This window comes from Sinohyriopsis cumingii, chromosome 3, assembly GCF_028554795.1.
Source record: "Sinohyriopsis cumingii isolate HCF-2022 chromosome 3, ASM2855479v2, whole genome shotgun sequence".
In the NCBI taxonomy this organism is placed as follows: Eukaryota; Metazoa; Mollusca; class Bivalvia; order Unionida; family Unionidae; genus Sinohyriopsis; species Sinohyriopsis cumingii.
This window is the reverse complement of record NC_142963.1, coordinates 102,231,747-102,258,608: the sequence shown is the minus strand read 5'-3', so window position 1 is coordinate 102,258,608 and position 26,862 is coordinate 102,231,747. Positions and strand designations below refer to the sequence as shown.

Here is a 26,862-nt window from a genome sequence, read left to right as displayed (position 1 = left end):
ATGAGGTGACCAGCTCCTAACATGTAAACATTGGAAGTTTTCCTGTCTAGGTCACAAAGAACCTGCTCTGACTGAGCAGTAAGTGGCAGTTTTGTCGCTATTTGTTCGAGGACATGCATTGCATGATGCGGCGAGGTCTCCATTGAAGACTTCGTCGTCTGAGACAATGTTTCCCAGGATGGCTTGCGTATGGGTGCTGCGAGCGACGCGGACAACGAAGTTGCCAGCCCAATGTTCTTACTGGCGATTTTCTGTCCATGGCCGTTCCTACGATAGAGGCGGCTCCGGTCTCTCAAGGTAGTGCCGATAGAATCGAAGAAAACAACGTGTATAAAAATTCACCCACGATTCTACATAGTTGCACATGTGATTGTCTCATATTTTATACTTTCATTCATTACTGTTCTGACAACTCCACATACACAACACCGCTGATAACTACGATGTGGCTCATGCACGGCTTTATATCGCGGGAAGCTATGCTGTGTATTGATTTCGCTCACCAGTAACTCCTTATCCTCGGCAGAATCCTCGCAGCGTGACTAAGTCGATCTTTTTAGCCTTATGTTTCATCACCTGCCGAAAGCTTGCATCACCTGCTCTTCGAGATCAGTCAGGTTTTTCAGGAGCATGACCTCTTTGGCTGCCATCGTTGCTGAATTGGAAAGCGCTGTTTCCTTTCATTTAGCAATCCCCTCTGTGATGGGTTTGAGCAGTTCCTGGGCGCAATGAAACGCCTACTTGCCCACTTTATCTTCGATGACGCGCTGACGCAAAGCATCTCTTTACTCGCCAGATTATCTGAGGACGTAGTGCTGAAGGTTACTGGTGATTTTCTCAAATGATATGGTGTTATAGCGACGGAGCAGATAAAAGGGCAGGAACTTAAAATTCGTCAAATCGTTTTCGGTACAGTTCAGGTACAGATTCTCCATCGCGATGAAACGTCATGAAATCGTGTTTGGAACTTCCGGACGTTACAGAGGCGTAGAAGTCTTTGAATTCGTTCGCGGCGAGGCCGCTGCAGTCGTCGCGCGGTATCGCTTCGATGTCCCGGTTCTCCACCCCAAAAGCAGGACAAAACATACCATATATATGGGCACGTCGTAATACCATTGCGTCTAGTATGTACTGTTGCAGTATTTGTTTCGCGACAAAGAAAAATGCTCGCAGATCTTCAATATGTTTTCCTGGTTGATTTTAATATCGTCAATCGCGGTAATGTTGTGCATGTCCAAAACTAGTTCTTCCACCGGCTGGATCTCATCCGGATCCGCGATGGTAAAGATGGTGTCGCCAGTGCATCTTGTTAGCGATGGGTCGAACTCCGACAGCATCGTGTATTTGTCCTGATGCGGAGTAAGCGTATAAATGATCACACGGTCGTAATTGAGCACGTTGTTCATGAGGAAGTTAGTCTGCCCTCGACCTGTCGGACCCACGATCATATAGTGGCAATTCGGCAGCAAAAAATGGTGCAGGAAATTTCTTGTCTTCGTCTTCGTCTTCGAATCTAAATTAATGAGGTTAAACTTTTTATTTTAATTATGACCTACACTTCCTTTGGAACCATCATAAGATAGGGCAGCTTCAGTAAAACCTCGTAAGAGGAACTGGACAAAAAAGTAAATTGCGTCGGAGATTCCATGCAGGGGGATCGCAACATGAACGGGCACGAATCTGGCCGACGTGGGCTATCCACCGCCGGACGAGAACGTTGTACGGTTGTCGAACGTGTCCAGGATGGCGCAGACTAAATTGTAGACACCCGGTAACATCTGCACATCTGGAAAATCTATGGTGTCATCGCAGGCCATGTCGGAGGAGGATTTCGATTCGTCAACAGCAGGATGATGCTTTGAGATACAAGCAGCTGATCGTTTATGCTCTGGCACGCCCTGGTGGATACACGACAGGAGACCTCAACATGTATTACAATACGATTTACATGTCGTCAACCCCCATCAATGGAGATGACGTCGTTAACAAACTGTAGGTGGACAAACGTTGTGATAAAATTTAAGTGGTTTTGATACCGTTCGCTGACCTCCAAAGCGTCCAACAGGTCTGGATTTATCAATAATGACTCTTCAGAGTATTTCACGTCATTCCCTGCATTTTACGCGTTCACGCAACTGTCCAAAGCAAGCCAGTGGGCCAACTCGTCATCATACATCGGAGGATGGTTTGAGATCAAGTGTCCGTCCGAAGTTAGCTTGAGGGAAGTACATCTTCAAATAAGATTCAGAGACACCTCCAAAATCACCAGATGGTGATCGATCTTTATTAGCAGGCCACGAACCTGTGTAAATCCTCGATCGAAGAGGCTTACCGTCAATGGAAACCCTATGAGGCTAAACTTACTTTTCCATGGGATACATGTGGTAGCTTCTACACGCCATCGACAACTATATTGCCGTGTTTAAACTTTGCAACGACATAGAATCGACGCGGTTAGTCAGAGACATCGAGAGGATCCTTCATGCCATAATCGTGTAGCTGCATCCAGTGGTAATCAGTGCCATCGTGAAAAACGGCCACGTCAAGCGACTTAAGTTTGCACAAACGAAGGAGATAACGCGCATCGGAAAGACCACGAGTGCATGAACAAGTCGCGTCGAGAGAGCGATTTCGAGGAAACCGGCGGCTGCGCGATGCCATTGACAAAATAAAACAATTTACATACATCGGGTTGGAGTACGAGGACCTGGACACGATCATAGAAGTAATGTCGCTCTAACATCGGCCGATGGACGCTCCCGACGAGGAACCACACGCTGTGGTTTCAGGACCACCTTTGTTTGAGCCCCACATGGCCATGGACGCACTGATGCATGTGCTCCTTTATAGCGTGCAAGGAAAGGTGGACCTGGACACAGCTGTAGCGGCATACATTTATCTGCATCTGACATATTTCTTTATCCTCCTGGGGGATATTTTGATAACCCTCCAAAGGCAACTCCCGATCTGCTGAAACAATAAATGATCAAGAAAAGTATCGAGACAACTATTGGTCCCGCTGCGCCACCACGGACCGAAGATTTATGTTTTCAGCAGTGAAGACCTTTGAAAAAGTAAACCTCAACGATGAAGAAATCGATGTGGATTTTAATTACCTTTACAAATATCATCAAACATCGCCCTATTGAGCTGAAGAGTTTAGGTTATTACATGTCGTTGTGGTAAAACAATATCTGGACCACACTGATCTGCAGGCGACTCATGATACCATATTGGATCTTGTCAAGCTCAATCAGATGACAAGAATCATACATGATTTAAACAGGAACCCACTGTGGGTGGTGGGTGAATCACTGCAGGATCTAAGGTAGGACTAAGAAAGCATCATTAAATACATGGCATTCTTAATAATGCATGTACCTCAGCTTCGGCTGCTGTTGCATAGTTTAGTCGCCGCAGGAACATAAGATAAGACCGATCATCGATTTTAATCAAATCGATGAGCTCAGAACGATTGACGATTTTCTGATCGATCCTGCTCCGATGCCGTGAGCCGTTTCAAAAAGGCCTACCATAAAATATAGATAAAGAGAAATGCCTGTTTGCGTTAAACGTATGTCAGCATTTTTTCACGAACACGCATTATAGCCAGGACGATTACGTCATGGTAATTTTTATGAGAATGCAGATTATGTTGCTGTACTGTCATCGGCTAGAACGGCAAGTATGTGAAGATGTTTCCGGATAGATCATGTCGATGTCGTAATCAACAAACACCCGCTAGCTGGCATGGCTTGCCGTGCATAGTATCACTTCCATGTCCAGACCCTGCTGAAGTAATTGGAATATCTTTGCTACGCCGGAGTCTCCGTAGTCCTCGCGAAAGTCGTGATCATGACACAGACGGACAGGTATGCTTGGACATAACGGCAAAAGTCGTGGTGATGACATTTTTTGCTGTACCGTGGTATGAAATTTATTTGACTATAATAGTGCTTCGAACGCAGCGTCGCTCAGCAGACCTGGACACACGATTGGATATACGGTCAGGTCCGATAACACATGCGGTTAGAAATACTCGAGCATCACTCCCAAGTGTCTCACAAACGGACATTTAAACTCGAGAAGCACAATCTGGACTATGTACCTGTCCGAGGAATAACGAAAACCTGTGACGGTGTCATCGATACAGATGTCGTTACCCACGATCTTATCTCTCTGCAGCTTCTGCGTGTAGAGCCGCAGCGCAGGCTCAAACATTGATCACCAAAAGCGCGCTAACGTCCTAACCACTGGCGAAGATAATGTTTTGAAACGATTACGTCGATGTCGCCAAACGGCAGCATCACAAGACCACGGAGAGCTCAGATCCGACGAACGTCATCTGCTTCAGATCATAGCACTCCGCGGACTTTTGCTTGAAACGGTATCGTGAAATAAATTCATCGAGTTTCTTGTGCAAATTCTCATCCATTATGTTTACTTTTAATAGTAATTCTCTAATATAGAAAATGTCAGCGATCTTCTACGCTGACGAGGTGTACAACACCGATGCCATTTTACATAATCCAGATATCCTCGAGGAAGCCATCGCGACCTCGTGAGAAACAACGTTTTTGTGACTCTGGAACTCAAAGCGACGAGAGCCAAATGGGTAGCATGAGAACAGAATTTGTTCACAAGAGAGCCTTGTTGGTTTTTGGAGTCTTTTCTTAATAATATTTTGGTCGGCCCAATGTTTCGTCCTATCCAGTTCTGACACACCTGTAGGTGTCTACGAAGACCGACTTCGCACCAAAGGCAGGGTTGAGGCCCTGTGCTTCATTTTTTGATGACCGCATTGTCCTCAGCACAGTACTCTAATTTGAAAAAAGGTTAAGAGACAAACAATTAAAGAATGCATATAACATAATATAGAATAAAAATTCTTTATCATGATGCTCAACCCTGGACAAAATTTATCTTACGCCATCAACTGATCCGCCGCCTTAGAGAGATTTACTTCAGGATTACCCAACGACACGCCCAGATAGAATGACGCATTGGATGAACTCAACGCGGCAGTCGCTGAAGACCCTGCGGTTGCCAGGGTGTCTGACGACGTCTACAGCCCGGGAGATTTTAAAAAGCATCAAAGCAGCCCGTGTACCGTATGACGCGGAAGTCAAAGATATCCCAAAACTAGACGAGCAAAACCATCTGTAGATTAATGCCTTTGGACAGGAAGAAACAAAACTCGGGAAAAAGATTACATTGTGCACCCACAACATCAGCTTAATTTACTGTACGTCGCGTTTCATCTGGATCAAAGGCATCAGCCGCCTGTGCCGCTGCAAGTACACCAAACACGATAACAATGTGCATTTCTGCCTCAGATGCCTAAAATGTCTCTCTTCACGGGTAAAGCTGTAGGAGCACATCGCGTCGTGGTACTGCCAAAAAACGCAAGCAATTCAGATGACCAACGAGGAAAACAATACCTTGCAGTTCGCAAGAACCACAGAAAATATACACCTTATCCTGATTCTGATCGATGTTTCACCAAGTTTGAGCAACTGAACGTGCCGTGCGCGATCGCATACAAAACCTGCAATAATGCAAATGAACTCTTATCATCGTTCTGTCGCCATCATCGCGCTCCTGATTGTGTCGTCTAGTTCTATGAGTAGCTCGTGGCGGAGTACCATCGCATCATCAACCTCCGAAAAAATTCAGCACCGATGATTCCACTGACGACAAAACAACAACGGCAAGACATATCGGCGGTTCCTTGTCACGCGATAAGAAAGTCAGAGACCACTGTCACATGACCAATGCAACCTCCGTTTGAATGTTCCAGATTTCATTCCAGTGATTGTTCATAATCCATGAAGGTACGATGGACACTTTATCGTCACGGCGTTAAACCATCGCGGGTAAGAGAAGTATTAAAGTCTGTCGGAACCAAAAGCCAAAGCATCCCTAATGATTTTGAAAAGTACATGGCGTTTTCACTTACCTTTCAGATTCATAAACATCTTCCAGTTTATGTCGGCGCCATTGGACCAACTGGCCCAAAATTGTTCATTTAGACGAGGCCTAAACGAAAGAAATTGTTTACTTAAACGAAATTGGATTTATCCTTATGAGTACATCGATGGCTGGTAGCGGACCGATGAAACTTCTCTTCCTCCGAAACACTCATTTTACTCACACTTAAATCTATCCAATATCACTGATGAATACGGCAAAGTCCTCGCGGTGGAGCAAACGTGTGACTGCCAGACACTGGGGATTACTACGATGTGTATCTGAAAGCGAACCTGCTGTTACTTGCGGACGTGTTTCAGAATTTCAGGGAACCCTTCCAGGAACATTACCTGCTAGACCCGCTCTGGTACTTCTACGCGTCCGGGTTGGCATGGGATTCACTGCTGAAAACCATGGAATACATCAACATCAAAAATGAAATCGTCAACGAGGTAAGTAGATGTGCAAAAGTTGTCTTGTCAGACGCATTCGTCTACATGAAAATATTTGATTAACACCTGGTAGCCATATAATCCAGAAAAACACATCTAAAACTCGCCAAACCTGTGTCTGTTGGAGACATCATGTTCGATCTTTCCAAAATGTTCATGCTTAATTCCCATTATAGCTGCATTAAGTCATGGTATGGTGATCTGATCGTGACTGACAAAGATTCACTCGCATATGAAATTCAGACGGAGGATTTTTACCAAGATATGTTTTCCCACAAAGAATTTTTTTATCTCGGCGATTACCTACGATATAGACATTTATACTGCACAGAAAATAAAAAGCTTCATGGAAAGTTCAAAGATGAGTGTAACGGTGCCCCCACTGCAGAGTTTATTGGTCTGCTATCCAAAATATATTGTATCAAGATGGACACGGAGGCGGTAAAGAAAAAGACCAAAGGCATTAATAAGGCCGTCGTCAATAAAATTGCCACGGTAAATGATTACACGATGGTTCTAGCTGGTGGTCTCCATTATTATACGATAAGAACTTTGAAATTAGACCGACACAGGATTTCCACGTTGCTGGTCAACAAAAATGTCTTATGCACCTTCCACGACAAACGATATTACTCCGCTTGTGTTTGGACATAAACGCATCAGGCCGTGGTCAATTGCTGTTATGTAAAAAACTTCAACAGACGCACACACACACACACACACACACACAAACACAGGTCCAGAACCCCCATCAAATAGTGGGATCAGTAGTATGGGAATGGGGGTTCAGGAACACTTTTTAATACGTGTCTATCTAGCAATAATTGCGTTCTTGACTTTTTTGCAGGTGGTTTTTACGCAGTAAAAATCACCTTCGAAAATGGACTAGAAACTACATTTTTTGTACATAACAACACATTGAAAAAGTGGTCCAGGACCCCCATATTCTTTTTTACTGTCACTTACATTAATAATTACACTTTTTCAGTTTTCGTATTGTCCTGTTCCTTTACTAGAGATATGTCAAGCTCGTGCTTATATCTTTGGAAATCTGTATTTTGATGGCTCATCTACTTGATCACTTGGTGTATTTGATACAGCTATCGGATAATAACACTTACCTCTTTATTTTATACATTTATGCAGTCTGTTTCATTCTTAATCCATTCAGGCAAATTAATTTATGAACCCCATCTCAGCAGTTCATACCTACATATGTACCATATTAAATGTTCAATCCTGTAAGACGCCTAGTTTGTGTTTTCGCTAATTTTCCGTCTAAATCTAGCATCACAATTATTTATTACAAGTTTAATAGCATTGTCCATTACGCCGCTCATCAGAGTATTTTCAAGTCTTTTGAGATTGAAACAAAATTATATATGTATCCTAAACTTGCTCTAGAGTTAGGTTTGCTGAATGATAATTTCGAATGTTTCTTCTGATGTTCTTTAAATATGGTTCAATGTCATTGAAAAATACATAGAATTCTTGGCTGTGAAACGCATAACTCCGGTGACAATATTAAGCAATATGTCAGTAAATAGCTGTCGTCAATAAACTCTTAGTGCAATGTCTCCTTGTATCATTCTTAATATGAAACTCTCAACCAATCAATCGACATAGAAAATGACTTCTACACAATATAAAGCGACAAATGCATGCATAGCAAACAATGAATATACAATATCATGAATACTATGAAAAATTTTACCTTTTCGAGAATTTGATAAAAGAATTTAGGAGCGCAAAAAGCCGATATTAACGCCAGCTTATGCCAAATTGAATAACATTCTTCCAGAGATGATAAATGCTTGCTTGAACCGAAACAACATGTCAGTAATTGTTATGGCTTTTTATTTATTGCAGTTCTTATAACTAGTATCCAAACATCAACCTTGCTAGTTGTGTATACCAAATACAATAGAATAACAAACGTAAAACAAAAGTCGAACTGAAATTCAGTCATACTATAGCAAATGTTTATCAATAGGAGGTTCTAATTCTCAGGACTGTCAAAATGCTAAAAATGAAGATGTGGCCAAATGTATTTTTTGTTCTGCGACCCTGTGGTACATTTGAAAATCAATCTGGCGCATACATCTGTTCAACATCATCGTGTGTGCTCCTGGGATGTATCATTACCGAAAGGGTAATTAATACTATTAAGATACTCAATTGGGACATTTTAAAATTCAAAAGGTGAGACTGATTGAAATCCATGTCACGCTGGAAGCAACAATTTTCAACCCCTATAAAACTGGAACCTATCATTCCACTCTTAAACAGTCTGCATGCACACCATGTGCTTTTTGAGACGACTAGCCCTCTGACGATCAACTGTCATGCCATCCATTTTGAATTTAATAAACCCACAATTGGAGAAAAACACACTTCTCAAATTTTTGCAAAACAGGCATGACATTCTCGAGAGAGAATTATTTTAGAGTAAGTATCTCGTTCGCAATTGGAACATTTTGTTAGGAAGGAGACGGGTCGACTGTTGGCGAGCCGACGGTTATACATGACTAACTGCCGAAAGAGAATATGTGATATCATGATCGATATTAGTCGACTAGTTGACAACTTTGTGGCGTTTGAAAACAGAGTTTGGCGAATTCTATTGATATGGGAACAATATTTCGATACGAAAATAAATTTCTTAGATCTGCTTTACGAAGTGACATTCGGTACCAACGACAATTATGTTTCGGAAAGCACACCCTAATAAGAATAAGGTTGCAATAAACACTGAAATTATTAATTAAGAATCTTATAACTAATTCTCTCGTTTTGATTTTATTTCATTTTGCTTCAGCTGTGTTATTTATGTGCATGCGGAAATTTATCGGCATAAATAACACTGGACAACAAATTTTTACAAAAGTCATGTTACTGAAATAAAATTAGTCAATTCTTATCAATTTTTATGTGCTGAACACGAATATGACAGTCAAATTGCAAAATTGGCTCTAGTTTTTTTGTAATCTGCAAGAAATTAATGTTTACATAACGAAATGCATTCCAATAGTAAAAGGTCAACTGTAATAGCCTACCTATAAAAAATCAAGTCATTGACTACATCTTAGATTTCTTCGCCTGTCTCTTGTACAGCTGTTCGGGAGCATCTCTGAGGAGTGTCCAGCAGTAGTCAGCCAGCATTGTAGTGGACCATTTTCCCTGGTATCTTTGTTCCATTGTTGCGATATCTTGATGAAAACGTTCGCCGTGTTCATCACTAACAATACCACAGTTGCTAGGAAAGAAATCCAAATGGGAATGAAGGAAGTGAATCTTTAGAGACATATTGCAGCCAAGTTTCTTATACTTCATCAACATGTCTTCTACTAGTTCCTTATAGTTTTCTGCCCTAACATTTCCGAGGAAGTTTGTAGAAACCAGGCGAAAAGCATTCCATGCTTGTTTCGCGTCACCTTCCAGCAAGTTGTTGAACCGGTCATCTTTGAAAAGCTCTCGAATCTGAGGACCCACAAAAACTCCCTCTTTAATCTTTGCTTCGCTGAGTCGAGGGAATTTTTCATGCAGGTATCGGAATGCTGGCAAAGTCCGGTCAATGGCTTTCACGAAGTTCTTCATCAAACCTAGTTTGATGTGAAGGGGTGGTAGCAAGATTTTCTGAGCCTCAACCAGAGCTGGGTGTTGGATATTCTTCTCTCCAATGGCTACATTCTGCCTGTGAGTCCATTCCTTCCTCATGTAGTGCATTTCCCTTGCTCGGCTATCCCACTCGCATAAGAAACACATGTATTTTGTATATCCTTGCTGCAGTCCCATTAAAAGGGCAACTACCTTCAAATCACCACAGAGGTGCCAGCTGTACTTGTTATACTCAATGGAATTCAGTAGCTGCCTTAAGTTATCGTATGTCTCTTTCATGTGGACAGCATACGCTACTGGAATAGATGGAAGAATGTTTCCATTGTGCAAAAGCACAGCCTTGAGACTCAGTTTCGAAGAGTCCACAAATAGTCTCCATTCTTGTGGGTCATGAGTGATTTTTAAAGCATTCATGAGGCCCTCAATATCGGAACAGAATATCAGATTACTTTCCTTTCTGAAGAAAGGCTCCAATTGCTGGTGGCGCTTTCGATATGCAGTAATTGTGACATCTTCTTCTAGAAGATTCCATTGTTGGAGTCTTGATCCTAGCAATTCTGCCTTGTTCTTTGATAAGTCCAAATCACGAATCAGGTCATTTAGTTCTTCCTGTGTTATTCTGTGTGGGGTTGATGATGCACCACAGTGAAAATCTGGATCACTGCATGCTGATGGACCAGGAGAAGAACAGGTCGACTCACCTTTGTCTTCGTCAGATGAATCAAGAGAATATTCTGCTGGAGGTTCTGGAATAGGAAGTCCCTCACCATGTGGAACTGGTCTCAATGCAGACGGAATGTTTGGGTAGACTATTCTCGACTTCTTTCGCTTCGTTATTCCGCCGGAAAGAGGAGGAACCAAGCAGAAGTAACAGTCATTTAGGTGGTTGCTTGGCTCTCTCCACACCATTGGGACTGCAAACGGCATTGATGACCTTTTGCAATTCAACCACTGTGAAAGCTGTGTTGTACATGTAGCACAGCATATATGCGGAGCCCAAGGCTTGTCTTGGTCACCAACCTTGCATCCGAAGTAAAGATGATATGCCTTCTTCACTTGAGAATTGATACTTTTCTTCTGGTTGGCAAATGTCACTTCCCCACAAATATAGCAAAAATTGTCCGCGGTATTAACACACTTTCGAGGCATTACTGTTCTTTATTGTACGTAAATGGATAAAATAATAAGTTTTATGTAACAGTAGCTTGAACTGTCTCGCACAACGTCTAAAATATTTTAAATGCTGAACCTATCTGATTGGGCTTTATATAGTACACTGCTTACGTCAGCTTCAGCAGCCGCCTGGCATTAGTATAATAGGCCTACACATGTATAGTACACTGCTGACGTCAACTTACTTCAGCAGCCGCATGGCATTAGTATTGCATTGCATCAGAAAATGATGCAATCAACTGTGGATGATGTGAGCATGATGGTATTATGCAATGTTACATCATTATTCCGGATGTTGCTGCAGTCCTACTGGAGAAATTTACACAGTGAAACATAGAAAATGAGGTATATGAATATCTTCAAAACGAGAGCCAATACAAATTTTTCACGGTTATATTCGTGTTCGGCACACCAAAATACTACAGATTAGGGCCTTTTCAAGTCAGTAATGAATTCACTGTTGACCAGTGTATAATCTAAAGCATTATCCAACCAGCCAGTCCATTTTTATCGTGTGCACACCTCTGGATATAATCAGAGTGTCAGAGTTTTCAAAATGCCTCTTTGCTAGACTGTCAGTCATATATATATATATATATATATATATATATATATATATATATATATATATATATATATATATATATATATATATATATATATATATATATATATATATATATATATATATATATATATATATATATATATATATATATATACTGAATTTAGTACCAATATCACAGCATCTTGCAACAAATCAAAATCGATTATATAAAAATGCAGTTCTGAAATACTTATTTCAGTTCAGTTCATTGTCTCTGAACTATGGGAGCAAAGTTTAATAAATAAGTCAGTCAATACCCTGATATCTAACTTTTAATGTTTGTGGATTGTCGATAAAATTATTCACTCTTGAATGGTCACTTTTATGACAAAGAGATATATTTGGTTTAATGTTACATTTGCAAATTGTGTCAGATCCAGGAACCTTTAAAGAAATCTTTTAGTGGGCCAAATGGATATCTTCAAATGTGTTTCCCGTAAATTTATACCAACCGTTTGGCAAATGGAACAAGGTTATGAACCACAAATATACTGTTTAATACAGAAGTATCATTTTGTATTGAAAGTAAAGGTCAGGATATTTAAGAACTAAGAGAAATTAATAATACCATGGGTAGAGAAACACAAAATCTCAGTGACTTTGTTGTAAAACAGAAATGTGACGATGATAGATGTGGACATTTTGCAAGAATAAAAATAATGAGATAAATAAAACAATCGTGAATTCCAAGACATTATGTATCTAGCCTTCAGTCTTGCCTGATAAAAGTACTGTTTTTATTTTTAAATTACCTTAACCTTCACCGTGAGGTACAGGGAGGATAGAAATCAATCAGTGTGAAAGTGCAAAGAATATTGAGTACATAGCCCTAGTAAGATGTGTATCCTTTCTTTGGGTTTAAGAAAAATTGCAATGAATTATATTTGTCGCCTACTCCCGTGTCGGATACAGATAGGTTTTCACTTTCAAATGACCAGACCTTGACCTTGTCTGATACGATCGGGTGGATGAATGTGAAATAATAAGTATCTTATATTTCCACGGTCTAAACATGACAGGTATCCCCAATCTTTGGTACTTGTGACGATACAGAAAACATTACCGCCAGTCAAAACGTTTGCACTAACCTTTATTTTCTCTGAAGGTCAGATGGAGGGTAGGTAGGGGTGCATCAAAAAAGGGTAAAACCTTCTGATTCCACAGTCCACGTATGGTATCCCGACTAGGTTTTAATACTTATAACCATAGAGGAAAACTGACGGAAACACCATAAACTATGATGATGCCTCTCCAGTCTCCGGAATGAGGGAAAGCCATATCTCGCCTATTTTAAACTCAGTGAGACAATAAGAGAGGTTACGCTCCCCTAATGGTACACTTGAACATAGTTGGTGGTAAATAATCTCATACTTCAGTATGTTTGTTGCTGGCGGAGGGGCTGCAATAATAATGAACATGGGTTATTTGTTTTAGTTCTAAACCTTAATAACATTACGATTTATTTAACCAGTATTTGTAATTTACGAGCATGACCTCTATATTTTTTGTTCATTGATTATTTTTATTTCACAGATGCAGTATGTGTTGGCTGAATTCATATGTGTTACATCTTTCTGTTTGAATGTTGTAAATCTGCATTTTCCAGTCTCAGTTTGAAACTTTTACTCAATGAGTCAAAGAATATTTCTAACACATTGGTATGTCGTACAAACAGAAATTCCTTGAATAAATTTGGCAGTATAACTGTCCAGGACTAGATGTATCTCTGTTATACGTGATTGCGGCACGCGTTGTCTCTCGCATGAGAAAAAATTGAGTTCTGAATCTGGTTCACGTGACATGAAAGCAAAGGTGCATACATTCTATCTAGCACGATTGCCAGACACTGCTCTTTCACATCTATTTAGATGCATATATGTTTCTCTTTTCACATTGAATCTGACACGGGCTATTTTCATTGCAAGAAAGTCTTTAGTCCTCTCACTTTTTTCCAGTGAATTGAACAGTATTCAAGCATTATTTGATTGCTGTATTCATGTTTGCGATATATATGCATGTATGATAAGTACAAACATGAAAATTCTTTTATTCCAAAATAAACGTACCTTCCATCTTTGTAGTTCACTATGGATGCATCGAAGGTGGAACATTAGGACCACCCCAGTGATATATGATTATCATGTCCATATGGTTTTTGTCGCTGCACTTTGTATCTCGTTTGTGATAATTGGTGACTTAATTCCTCTGCACATCGCTGCCAGCCACAAATACGCTCCACAGCATAACACTTGCCTTTTTATTTGCACGTTTATGCAACACGGTTTGTTCTTAATCCATTCAGGGGGTGTGTGCGACTTGGATTTGTTAACGTAGCTTTAAAAATTTGTACAGTCATATCGCTACAATGTCTGCAGTGTGACAGTTTATAGTGATGTCTAGCACTGGGGCATCATGCCTCAGACATGTAGCATGACGTCCCACCCAGTCACATTATTCTGACATCAGGCCGACCAGTCCAAATCCATTCAGGGATATTTTTGTATGATCCCCCTCTAAGCGGATCAGATATGACTGTGTACAACATTAAATGCTGAATCCTTTGAAACATCCAGTCTCTCCTTTCAGTCTGCCCAAATCTGGTACGCAAAGTATCGATTAAAGTTTAATAGCATTAGCATACGCTGCTCTTCAGAATATTTAGAACTCTTGTTGGACAAATAATATATGATCAGCTTTACTTCCTAGGTGTACCTTTCCTAAGTCAACATTTCGCGTTTTTCAAATGTTTCTTCTTCTAATATGGTTTAGTATTATTGACAAATTCATATAATCTTGATTGTTACCGCCCTACAAGCTGTTCATTTAAATTTCCAATAAATCAATATCTAAACAATTTCATTAAGATTCTAATTAACTTACTCCTAAGTTATTTTGTAGTTAAGAAAATTTTACAGGTGCTTGTAATTGTATTGTCTAATAAGCCTTGCAACTGTCAATAAATTAAACAAATATTTCTTATTTTGTATATCAGTACCATCCAATTCCTGAAACTCAATTGCATGGAGATACATTTAGGTACATGTAGATAAAAGCATGTTATGTATATCTTTGTTCTGTCGCTAATTTTAATTTTACTCAGAGTGAGGGTTGTGGATGTTTACTATTAATTTGAGTTCAAGGCCAAAACTTCCAGAACATTGTTACCTCACACGTAAAGTGAAAGACCTTTAAGTAGGGGATTCATACATAAATTATTCATCTCTGTTTTATGTTCAGTCTGTGGACCTATTTACAGATGTGTGGATAAATAATTTAAGAAGAATTACATATTTAAATCATTCATTGGAATTGCAAAGAGTTCCCTGAATTTGGACAAACACACTACTTTGTTATTATTGTGAACTCAGTCAAAGACATTCTGCATTGCATTATTGTGATACATGAGGATATTCAAGACTATTGGTATATCAAGACTATATTCTACATTATTGAAATTGTGTTACGACATTTAGGATTATGTGGGATTTAATTCATAAAGCGTTTCTTAAATTTTCGCTTTGTAACATAGAGAAAAAATTGTTTGTTGATTTTACTAAACGTTTTGGTTTCGCTTCTTTTTGTTATATAATTTAAGGCCTTGCGATGTAGCACAGCAGATTCTTTTTCATTTTAGCGCATTATACTTTGGACGCCAGTATCTGGTCCTTAAAGCAATTCTTTACCTCAGTGCCGATATTGGCGGTACATGTAATTTTTAAAAACTGAAAACGAGAATTTAGGTTATAGCAGTATTTTTAGTTTATACTTTTATACTTAATAATGGTTTATATTTGAATTTAAACTATATGATAAATAGATTATCTAATTTGATATAAAAGCAAATTCGTGCTGACTCATTGCATTAGCGGACCGATACTCATAATCGCCTGGCAATGAGAAAACAATTTGACCGTACGAGAATTTTATGAATCAACCCAAATAGCCAATTCATATTATCAGTCCATTGAACTATCGGGATTTCTCTCGTAAGCGTTCATCTTAATCAATAATACTTTTTATTTTTAAAAGTTTGTCGTCCTGGAAATTACTATCAGTGGCAGTGGCAGGGGTCAAGGTGTTACCCGTGCGAACCAGGGATGTACAAGACATATGCTGGGGATAGTTCTTGTAACGATTGTTATCCTGGAACTTACAGCCCCTCAACAGGAGCAACATCATGTACGAAATGTGAAATTGGAAAATATCAAAGTCTTAAGGGCCAGTCATCATGTATTTCGTGTCAAAATGGAAGAACCACAATAGGACCCGGGGCCATCTATAGCAGTCAATGTGTTCTGGGTAAGAAGTTAAAAATTATGAGCAAGATGAATTGTAATAATCCAATAATTACATGAATCATGTGGTGAAATAAATGTGCAAACTAATCGACTGATATTATAGTTAAATCACAATCACCATCATGTTTGTTTCTTAAAGGCCATGATGAATCGGTTTGAATTCATCGCACGATATACACATATAAATTTCTCTTATCCCAGACATTACTTGTATATTCATAATTCAACTTAAATGTCCATTTGATATATCTTCCCATGGAAAGGCAAGAGTAATGCAATATTATTCCTTCAATTTTGACTAATATTTTGCTCAAGAAATTGGATATGTTTAGCAGCCAGCAACTGAATAAATTACATTATTATATGCTCATTTTTCCCGTTAACTTTACATTGTCAGAAGCATGCAGTATTTTTCGATTCTGCACGGCTGCATACTGCACGACGCATGCATCTAAAAATAATATCGTGTATTTGAAACTAATTTGATTGTAAACAAACAATGTACGCTCGTGTAACAGAAACTTTAGCGTTTACTTTCCTAGATTTGTTTGTGAATAACGCAACAGACTTGTTAGATCTTTTGAAAGTAGAGATGATTAAGTTAACTGTGTGGACAAGATCACTAAGTCACAAATGAATGAACGTGATATCCGCAATGTTCACGACAAACGTGAAAAATGCAGTATCGAAAATACCATTCTGATCATTTAAACAGTTTTAAGGAGAAATGGTGTAATTTTGTCCAAACAGAATGGTTCAGACTATGACCAGTGTTATATATAGTCTATAAACATAGCACAGAAAAGTATCTTGAGGCCAAAGGTTATCGCATATCTACCAGATACGTACCATTTTACAAATTACTTAAAATACTAAATTCGAGAAAAAAATGGAACTTAAGGTTTTGGTAGAAAACCATGATCCTCAGAGCCAATACGCCAAGACGACGAAGAAGTCTTATTTCCGCTAGCTGTCACACAGTAGCTGCCTTGCAAATGTCCCCGTGTGAATTTCTTTAATACAATATTTAGATGTAGGCTAGTGATAGAAGCCATACTGGAAATGTACTTAGCTGCGGTCCCTAAAACAGACAGCATGTAGGTAACAGAGAAAAAAAATATGTCTTCTTTATTAGGTACTAAGAATATCAGTATATACAGATATAGTTTTCATCTTGAGATGCTTCAAAATCTACTTTCTGAAGTAGTTTTGCAAATCTGAATTAAATGGCCATATCATGGGTTGAAAAACTTGATATACACCGCAAAACTGTACAGCAATTTAGACTACATTTACAATATAAATCACATTTTCCTTACTGCACTCAAAACGAAATGAATATGATATTCCATAGCGCATGTTTGATAACTTCAATTAAAGAGCTAATATGTTTCGCACATGATGATTCCAAACAATTAATGACATAATAGAAACAGAGGTATAGTTTATTCAGTGCCAGTCTACTGCTCAAAACACTTATTCATCATAAGGAATTGATTCAGCTATAAAAAAAAATCCAGTCCATCACAAGCAGGAGAGCGAAGTTCAGTTTAATCAACAGAAAAACAAAATTCATCCATTCCAGACCAACTGGAAAACTTATTTTCAATACGCATTAATTCACAATATGAATCTGAATTTCAATTTTAAGTAGACGAAAACAATAAAAAAAATTTAACTAAGATATGTGCGCATTAATATTGTTAGTGTGTATTGATGAATCTTAGATTGTGTATTCATTTTGGAGTACAGAAAAATTTAGTTACATTTCTTCTTGTAGTACAATCTTTTTTATTTGTACGACTTACTCGTTCACACAAATGCAGTAACCTATGAAAACTGCATCAGCTACCTGACGCATACAGTGATATTGGAAATGTCTAGGAATAATCGCCAATTATTTTAAAACGTGTACTATAAAACTCTCAAGCACTTGTTTAACAGTGCACTTTATAATTATCATCAGGAAAAATACATCAGCCCTTGTTCCGTTTCAAATCACAGTAACACCTTTCCGTATCACCGGAATATTTACGCAAATTCAGAATCATGTGTAGACTACTACATTCCTTAGATTAGACTACCCATGGCGTATCATATCCTTAACGTGGTTAGTTTTATGAGACCCACTAGGCATAATATAGGATGTAAATTATAACTTATTGTTACAAGTCTATGCTCTTAAAATAAGTAACAGAAAAGAGTGAAGACAAGAAGCTTTGTAACGTTAACAAATAATTTATTTCCCATGACAACAAAGTAAACAAAATAAGAAAAAAGATCTTACGGTATTGCGAATTAAATCCAAAGTGTAATCCAAGAATTAAAAAATACAAGTCCTATCAATGAAAAGTTCTAAGTGAATCTCAGTTCAAATCCCGATGAACATCCAAGATGGAAGGCGACGAAATATACAATAGTCAGTGTTGTGCTGATGAGTCAACAGTCTCGTTCAATCACAGAAAATATTATTCCAGTTTCTGAATTCCGTATAAATTCCGGTAAATGTCTTTGTCCAAGAATTAATTTTGTCAACTTTTGTATTTTCAGGGAAAACAATCACTTGCAATTCAATCATTTGAAAAAATAATAACTCAGTTCCAAACGTGACACTATATAAAACAACGTAACATCTCAAGTGTTAAGGCACGACTGATATAATTCTTATCATAACATCAATTATAAGACCAACTATTTTTATCTTCTTGAATCCATACTGCTCCAACCACAACATCACTTGCATCAACAGACAGTTTAAATGATTGACTGCAATTCGGAGCTTTAAGAAATGGTGCACTGTTAAGTATTGCCTTAAACTTAGCAAAAGCCTCATGACATTTTTCCATCCAATGAAACTTGATTTTCTTGCTCAAAAAATTTGTCAGGGTTTCAGCAATTATGGAACAATTGAAACAAAATTTCCGATAGTATCTAGCCATTCCCAAAAATCATATCAGTTGCTTTTTATTGATAGGCATAGGGAATTCAGAGATAGCCTTGATCTTAGCATATAAAGGTATAGCTTGTCCATGTCCCACGATATGTCTAGAAATGTTACACAAGCACGGCAAAACTCACTTTTGGCTAAATTAATTGTCAAACTTACATCAGTGAGTCTGTCAAAGAATTTCCGAAATGTCGCTAAATGTTTTATCGAGGTGTCCTTGTAGACGATGATATCATTAATGCAAACATCACAATTATCTAGACCAGACGTAATCATGTTTATTAAACGTTGAAAAGTACTTGGCGAACCCTTCATACCAAACGGCATCACTTATATTGATAAAGACCATTTGGAATCACGAAAGCCGAAATTTCCTTTGCCCTTTCCATCAGAAGAATTTGCCAAAATCCTTTCAGAAGGTACAATTTGGTGACCTACTTTGCATTTCCGATTTTATCAATGCAGCTATCGAGTCTTGGTATTGGAAATGAATCTTTTTAGTCACACTGTTCACCTTTCTATAATCAGCGCAAATGCGGATAGTTTAATCTGATTCTGGAACAAGTATACATGGTGAACTTCAGTCATTTTTATTCGGATTTGTGAAATCATTCTTCAGCAAGTACTGAATTTCCTTTTTCAAGTATTCATGTTTGAGAATGTTCATCCTGTACGGGTTTTGTTTCACATGTGTGGAATTTACAGTTTCAACGTCATGGTAAATTTTGTTTGTTCTTGTAGTAACATCTGAAAATATATGTGCTCATATTCTAGTAATAACTGTTTAAGTTCATTCCTTTCTTGCTGTTACAAATGTGAAAGCTTCTGGTCCAGATTATTCATTATTTCTGAATTCCGAAGATTTGTCACTCCAAAATCAGTCGAGTCCGATTACATTCCTTCGCTTCAATCCTCACTGAGTGGGACAGGTACAACTAAATTAATTGCATGATTAACCTGTCTATCTCTCTCAACATGCTAGTAGTCCTTTAATTTATTTGCATCCCTGGAGTACTATTATTATAATTTAACTCATTCATTTTCCTCTTAAGTTTTTAACGCCGTATTACCTAATCTGAAGAAAATTTTGAAAAGTGAGAAAGAGAGACAGAACTCTATCACCAGACCCAAAAGTTATCTCCATTGAAGTTCTGTCGAACCATAATTTCACTTTTGACTTGAATTGCTGAATGCCAAAATCAAGCATAAATAGCTGGAAAATTCCAGACATAAAATTTGACCCTTGACCAGATTGGACAGATTTGAGAAGGCCGAATTGAGTAAAAAAATATTTATCAAAGCATTTGCTATTGTTTTTGTTTTAATATTCCTCAAAGGAATTGCCTCTGGGAATCTTGTTGACGGACAAATAGTGGTCGACATCTATTGATCACCTGACTTGGTCTTAGGTAAGGGACCAACGCAGTCTACTATTATTCTGCTAAATGGTTAGTCAAATGCAGGAATAGGTTGCAGATGAGCCTTATGTATCTTCTGATTGGGTTTTCCTACCATTTGACAAAACTGACAAGATGTGCAGTATTTACAAACATCATTTTTACTTTTTGGCCTATAGAAGTGATTTAATCTCCTGTGATAAATCTTATTAATCCCTAAATCACCAGCCAAAGGAGTTTCATGGGCCAGACTAAGACGTTCCTGTCTATAAGATTTTGGAACTACAATTTGATAGTTCACCGACCATTCGTCACCAGCATGTACCTCGGGGGGTCTCCATTTTCTCATACAAATCCCATTTTTAATGAAATGACAAACATGTACTTATGTGGCTTCAGTTTCACTAATGGCTCTTAGACACAAACAAGAGATCTCAGGTTCTTTTTCCTGTTCGAGGACAAGTGATTGTCTTTTGTCATCCTGATTAGAATAAAGAACATGAGTAGTTAAAAAGAGGATCACTGTGATCAATACCCTTTGATTGATCCAAAACGGATTGAAACTGACATCGTCAAAAGCCTGACCAATATATGTGTCAGCTAAAGGAATTCTTTCGTGATTCACATCATTCTCAAGAGCTTTATTTGCCATAGCTTTAGTAAATGCACAAGCTGGACATAAATCAGGGAATTCTTTTTCAATACGATCGACTTTCTGATCCAAACAAGGTTTGTCCGCTACAAGTGGATTAACCACAACCTTACCTACAGCTGGGTTGTTCCCTAATATTAAATTAATGCCTTTCAACGGTTAAAGAAGACTCCTCCGACTGTCACGGCTACTGAGACTAAGTCTGATCACAAATTTACACAATGGAGAAGAACATTAACAAAGCCGTACTCTAGTCCCTCAATAAAAACACTCATTAGCAGAAGACTTCTCAGAAAAAGTCAAAGTACCTGATAATAAAAGACTCTGAGAAGCTCCTGTGTCCCTTAAACATTTAATAGGAATGGAATTGGCCGAATCACCCATGATTGATATAGAATCCTTCGGCATGAAAGGTTCATAGTTCTCCATAAGAAAATCAGAGTGGGGTTTATTAAACCCAACAAATGTATTGCTTTCAATACATGACCTTGACCTCTTAGAAAAAAGCATTTGGAATAGGTCTGTCTTGATTCTGTTGCTATTTTTCAGTTTGTATCAATCAGAAATAACGTGTCCTTTCTTCCTGCAATAGGTAGACCTAGGAAGAGATAAGGATTTTTGATCATTCTTATCAGAAATTTGACTTCTAACAGTTATGCCAGGTTGCAATTTAGAAGGGCTTGTATTAGGCTGAAATAATTTTCTACCAGAAGACTGCTGAGTGGCAGACTTGCTTGCAAAAGGAACTGTACGAGCTAAGGAATAATCGTCAGCAGCACGAGCAGCATTTTCCAAGGTTTCAACCTCATGCTCATCAAGATAAGTCTTAATGTCACTATGGACATATTTCTTTAACTCTTCAAAGTAATACGAGTTGTCTGAGGTTATCATAATATCTATTAACCTTTTAAGAAGAGCACCACTCATCAAATTGTCGTGCTTTTTCCCATGCAAATTCAACATAGGTCTGGTCAGGTGATTTTCTAGAATTCCTAAAAAACCTCGTCGATAAACCTCGGGTACCAACTGATAACCCTTTAACATGTAGTCCTTAACCACATCATAGTCAGCACTCTGCTGTAGTGACAGTCAAATGTAAATACCATGAGCTTTACCAGTAAGTACACATTACAATAATAGAGTCTAGTACTCCCTTGGCCATTTCAAATTTTCAGCAATTTTTTCAAAACAAGGAAAATAAAAGTATACTTCTTTCAGAAAAGGGGGTACTAACTTGATATTTCTTGAAACATCAAAAGTGGGGGGTGTTTTTCCCTTGCCACCTCTAATTTCTTTAATTTCATTTGAAATTTCCTTTTTTCCTGCTAATTTGCTGCTCCGAGTCTATGCTCTTAAAATAAGTAACAGAAAAGAGTAAAGACAACAAGCTTTGTAAAATTTAACAAATAATTTATTTCCCTAGACAAGAAAGTAAACAAAATAAGAAAAAAGAATATACGGTATTGCAAATTAAATCCAAATTGTAATCCAATAATTAAAAAAACACAAGTCCTATCAATGAAACCTTCTTAGTGAATTTCAGTTCTAATCCCGATGAAAATCCAAGATGGAAGGGGATGACATATGCAATTGTCAGCGTTATACTGATGTGTCAACAGTCTCTCGTTGAATCAAATCAAAAATTATTCCAGTTTTTAAATTCCGTATAAATGCCTTTGTCCAAGATTTCCAGGGAAAACAATCACTTGAAATTCATTAATTTGAAGAAAAAAATAATAACCCAGCCCCAAACTGAACACAACATAAAACAACTTGACGTTTCAAGTGTTAAGGCACGACTGATATAATTCTTATCATAACATCAGTTATAAGACCAGATAACACGCAAAACAGATTCCTGGATGATAGTCAAGAGTTCATCCTTCTGGAAGAAATAGAAGTTTGTTTACGAATTACGGTATGACCTTGACTCAATTAAATGAATCTTACCGAGAAAGAATTTTAAAAAAATTAAAAAGGTGTTTACCAAATCTGTCACTGATTTTAATGTCAACAAATAGATATAATGTTTATATTATTGGGTACTTAAATCAATGAAATAAATTAAAAAGGATCAATCAAGTCAAACGGAACTGAACTTAATTCTGAAAAAAATGACGCCCAGCAAACAATCCTACACCCCAATAACATCTAATGAAATATAAAAAAATTAAAACTAATCGTCAAATAATTAAATTAAATATAAATTACACTTACAAACATAGTTATAAAACTATTTCGTATATTAATTGTATTGTTTATGATCTATTTCAATCAGTAAATAATTATGCAACTTATTTGTGCATGCATTCAATTTTTCTTTACATGAGTGAGATAACTACTCTCAAATTACTTTCATTAAATTGTGTCCTATTTTTTCAGCATAATTATTACACACAACAAAATATTAAACATGTTTGTAATTGTGATACGCCCAACTGTGATGTGACAGCAATAAACATTTGTATGGGAAAATATGAACTCATTTTTTTCTGCTCCACCACCCTCCTCCTGGTAGAAAAAAAAAACAAGCTGACTGAATCTTTCTTTCTGGAGCAGTTTCCGAATCTCCTCGAGTATGGAAAATCGATTGGTGACAATCTGATTATTCTTGGAGATTTCAACTTTCACTTTGACTGTCCTGTAAATCCATACACATCAAAACTGCTATATTCCATTGACGTTTTCAACCTCAAACAGTCAGTTACCCAACCCACCCATAAACACGGTCACATCTTTGAATGGATTCTTCATAGACCTGATGATAATATTCTACGGTCCTCCCTGGCATCCCACGATCTTGCATCAGATCATCTCTGCATAATATGCCATCTTGACGTATCAGTCCCTACCCCTCCACCTTTATTTGCTACTAAGAGAAACCTCCGTATGATAAATAGAACCCAACTTATGCATGACATCCAAGCAAACCTACAACTGTGTTACCTCTTACAACAGAACAACTCGATAACTGCCTGCGTTCATTGCTTGACAAACATGCTATAGCAACCAAGCGTAGAATATCAGTTAAAAAGTGTTCTCTGTGGTATGGTAGTGTTAGGGACCAGCTTCGCACTCCTAAAAGAGACCGCCATAAAACTGAGAGGCTATGGCTTTCCACCACACTCACTATTCATACGCAAATCTATGAAGCAGTTAAGAAGAATGTCACAAACATAGTCCATGTAGCAAACTAAACCCACTACAGTACTAAGACCACGGAAAGGGCCAGATAGAAAGAGCTCTTCGAGATTACTAACAAGCTAATGTCGGTAACAAATGTACACCACTTCCAACTACCTACTCCCAAGTCGATCTTCGGATTTGTTCGCAAATTACTTTTGTCACAAACGACAAATCATTAGAGATAATCTTGACAACATGCCTTCAGTTGACTCGTCGTCACCATACAGATGCGATACAGGATTTCAGCGGCAACCATTAGCAGCATTTGAACCTGTCTCTATGGATTTAGTACATACAATCGCGATGAAGAGTGCATCAAAGTCATGTGAACTTGATCTGATTCCGACATCACTTCTGATTGAGTGCTTAGATCCAATAGTGCCTTCACTAACTGATGTTATTAACACTGCTCTCTCATCCGGGGAATTCCCATCATTTTTCAAAACTGCCATTGTAAAGCCTCTGCTGAAGAAACCAACATTCAACCATAACGACTTAGAGAACTACCGCCCAGATTCTAATCTCCCATACATGTCGAAAATCTTAGAAAAAGTTGTTATATCCCAACTTGTATCTCATCTGAAATCAAAATCTTTTTAACAATGTACAGTCTCCATATCGACCTTGCCACATTACTGAAACGACTCTTCTGAAAGTAGTTAATGACCTTCTCTCTGCTTTGGATTGCGGCAAGATTACAATCCTCATCCTCCTTGATTTGTCTGCAGCATTTGACACAATAGAACATAATGTATTACTTCACCATCTCCAGCATGTATTTGGCATTCACAATACAGTCGTACTGTGGGTTCAAGTCCTACTTGGGCAATAGGACACAAATTGTGTAAGCGAACGGAATACACTCCAGCCCAGTTGATCTATGTTTTGGTGTTCCACGGGGCTCTTTTCGTGGACCTGTACTTTGACATGTTTGTCTTCATTCTATACACTCAGCCGCTCTCAAGTGTCATATATCATCATCCAGTGTCTCACCAATTGTACGCTGATAACACCCAAATATACAAACCTAGCCACCCAGCCGAACTTACTGCTATCATCCGAGGTGTAGTGAGGTGCAGTTCCCATGTGAAATCATGGACGACATGTAACAAGCTGCAGATGAATGATGAAAAAACTTAAGCCATCCAGATAACAGTACAAAGACTTTCTCATTCATATCCTTTACCTCAAACAATGAATATCAGCAACACCAACATTAAATTCACGAAGTCAGTACGAAACCTAGGTGTTACTCTCGACAACACTCTCTCATTGCACAAACATGCCATGAACATATGCAAGGCTGAATATCTTGAGCAGAGATGCATCAGCTCCACTTGCAATTATCTTTCAGTTGATACCATTAAAATAATTCTGTGTTCCTTAGTACTTTCAAGACCTGGTTATTGTAGCTCCATTCTGTCTGGTTCGTCTCAATCCAGAAACTTCAGAAAGTTCAAAACACAGCTGCTTGGATCATCCTTAGAATTCTACGATAAGAGCACACATCCCCCTTTCTCTATACCATACATTGTCTATTCAATCCAGAATCAAACACCTAATTTGTTATCTTACAAAGTTTCACTGACGGGCTCCAGTCCAACATACCTATCCGACCTCACCGATGTGTACCCAACAGCAGGATACTTATGCTCCTCTTTCGACACTCGTATTCTCATTATTCCCACTATAAAATGACGTCATATGGACAACATTCTTTTGCATACCAAGGCCCAGTAACGTGGAATTGCCCACCGAACTTAGACACAAAAACACAGTGATCTCATTCAAGAGCGTTCTTAAAACTCACCTATTTAGATGCAAGAACAGACTTAAAGACCTAATAATGTTTCCTTGCTTTAAATATTTTCAGCATGTTTTCTGTTTTCTAATTTCATGTTGTTTGTTGTTTGTAATTATATCATTATATATGTGTTGTCTTATGCTGTAAAGCGCTTAGAGATTCAAAAGTTTAGGCGCAATACAAAGTCTTCATTATTAGTAGTAGTAGCAAGTAGTAGTAGTAGTAGTATTACTATTATTGTTATTACTTCTATAAATGTCGACAACAAATTTTCATCACTTTACCTCATTATGTCATTCTTATAATGAAAGTGCCAACACATTGATAGACAAAGAGAAAGACTACTAGGCGAGCACAATGATAAACTCTTACAAAGAAACTAATAGATGTAACATGTAATGGATATTACATTTATTTAAAGTGTTATTATTCATGGTACAAACATATGTGCCATATATATTTTACATTTCTTAATGATGACTTTTTCGAGATAAGATTTTCAATTTCAATATTTTATAACAATAATCAATATTTCAGACTGTGGGCCTGGCACATTCAGTCCAGCTGGAAGTCTTGTTTGTAATGACTGTCCAGCAGGAATGTACCAACCAAGCAGAGGTCAAAGTTCTTGTTTGTCTTGCAAACCGGGTTCATTTCAAAATCAAATTGGCCAGAATGATTGCGTCCCATGTCAGGCTGGAAGTTATAGCGACACAACACGAGCAACAACTTGCATGCCCTGTAAAAGTGGAACTTAT

The 26,862-nt window shown here is 38.1% G+C and overlaps 1 protein-coding gene across 1 annotated transcript in view; it reads left to right on the top strand.

Moving 5' to 3' along the window:
* Positions 1-26,778, top strand: part of LOC149803415 (uncharacterized) — a 44,038-nt gene extending 17,260 nt beyond the window's left edge. Inside the window, exons 4-5 of the mRNA XM_089951407.1 lie at positions 15,850-16,119; positions 26,642-26,778. Of these exons, the coding sequence (XP_089807533.1) occupies positions 15,850-16,083 (234 nt within the window). The 3' untranslated portion in view covers positions 16,084-16,119; positions 26,642-26,778. The remainder of the gene's footprint in view (positions 1-15,849; positions 16,120-26,641) is intronic.
* The last annotated feature ends 84 nt before the right edge of the window (positions 26,779-26,862 follow it).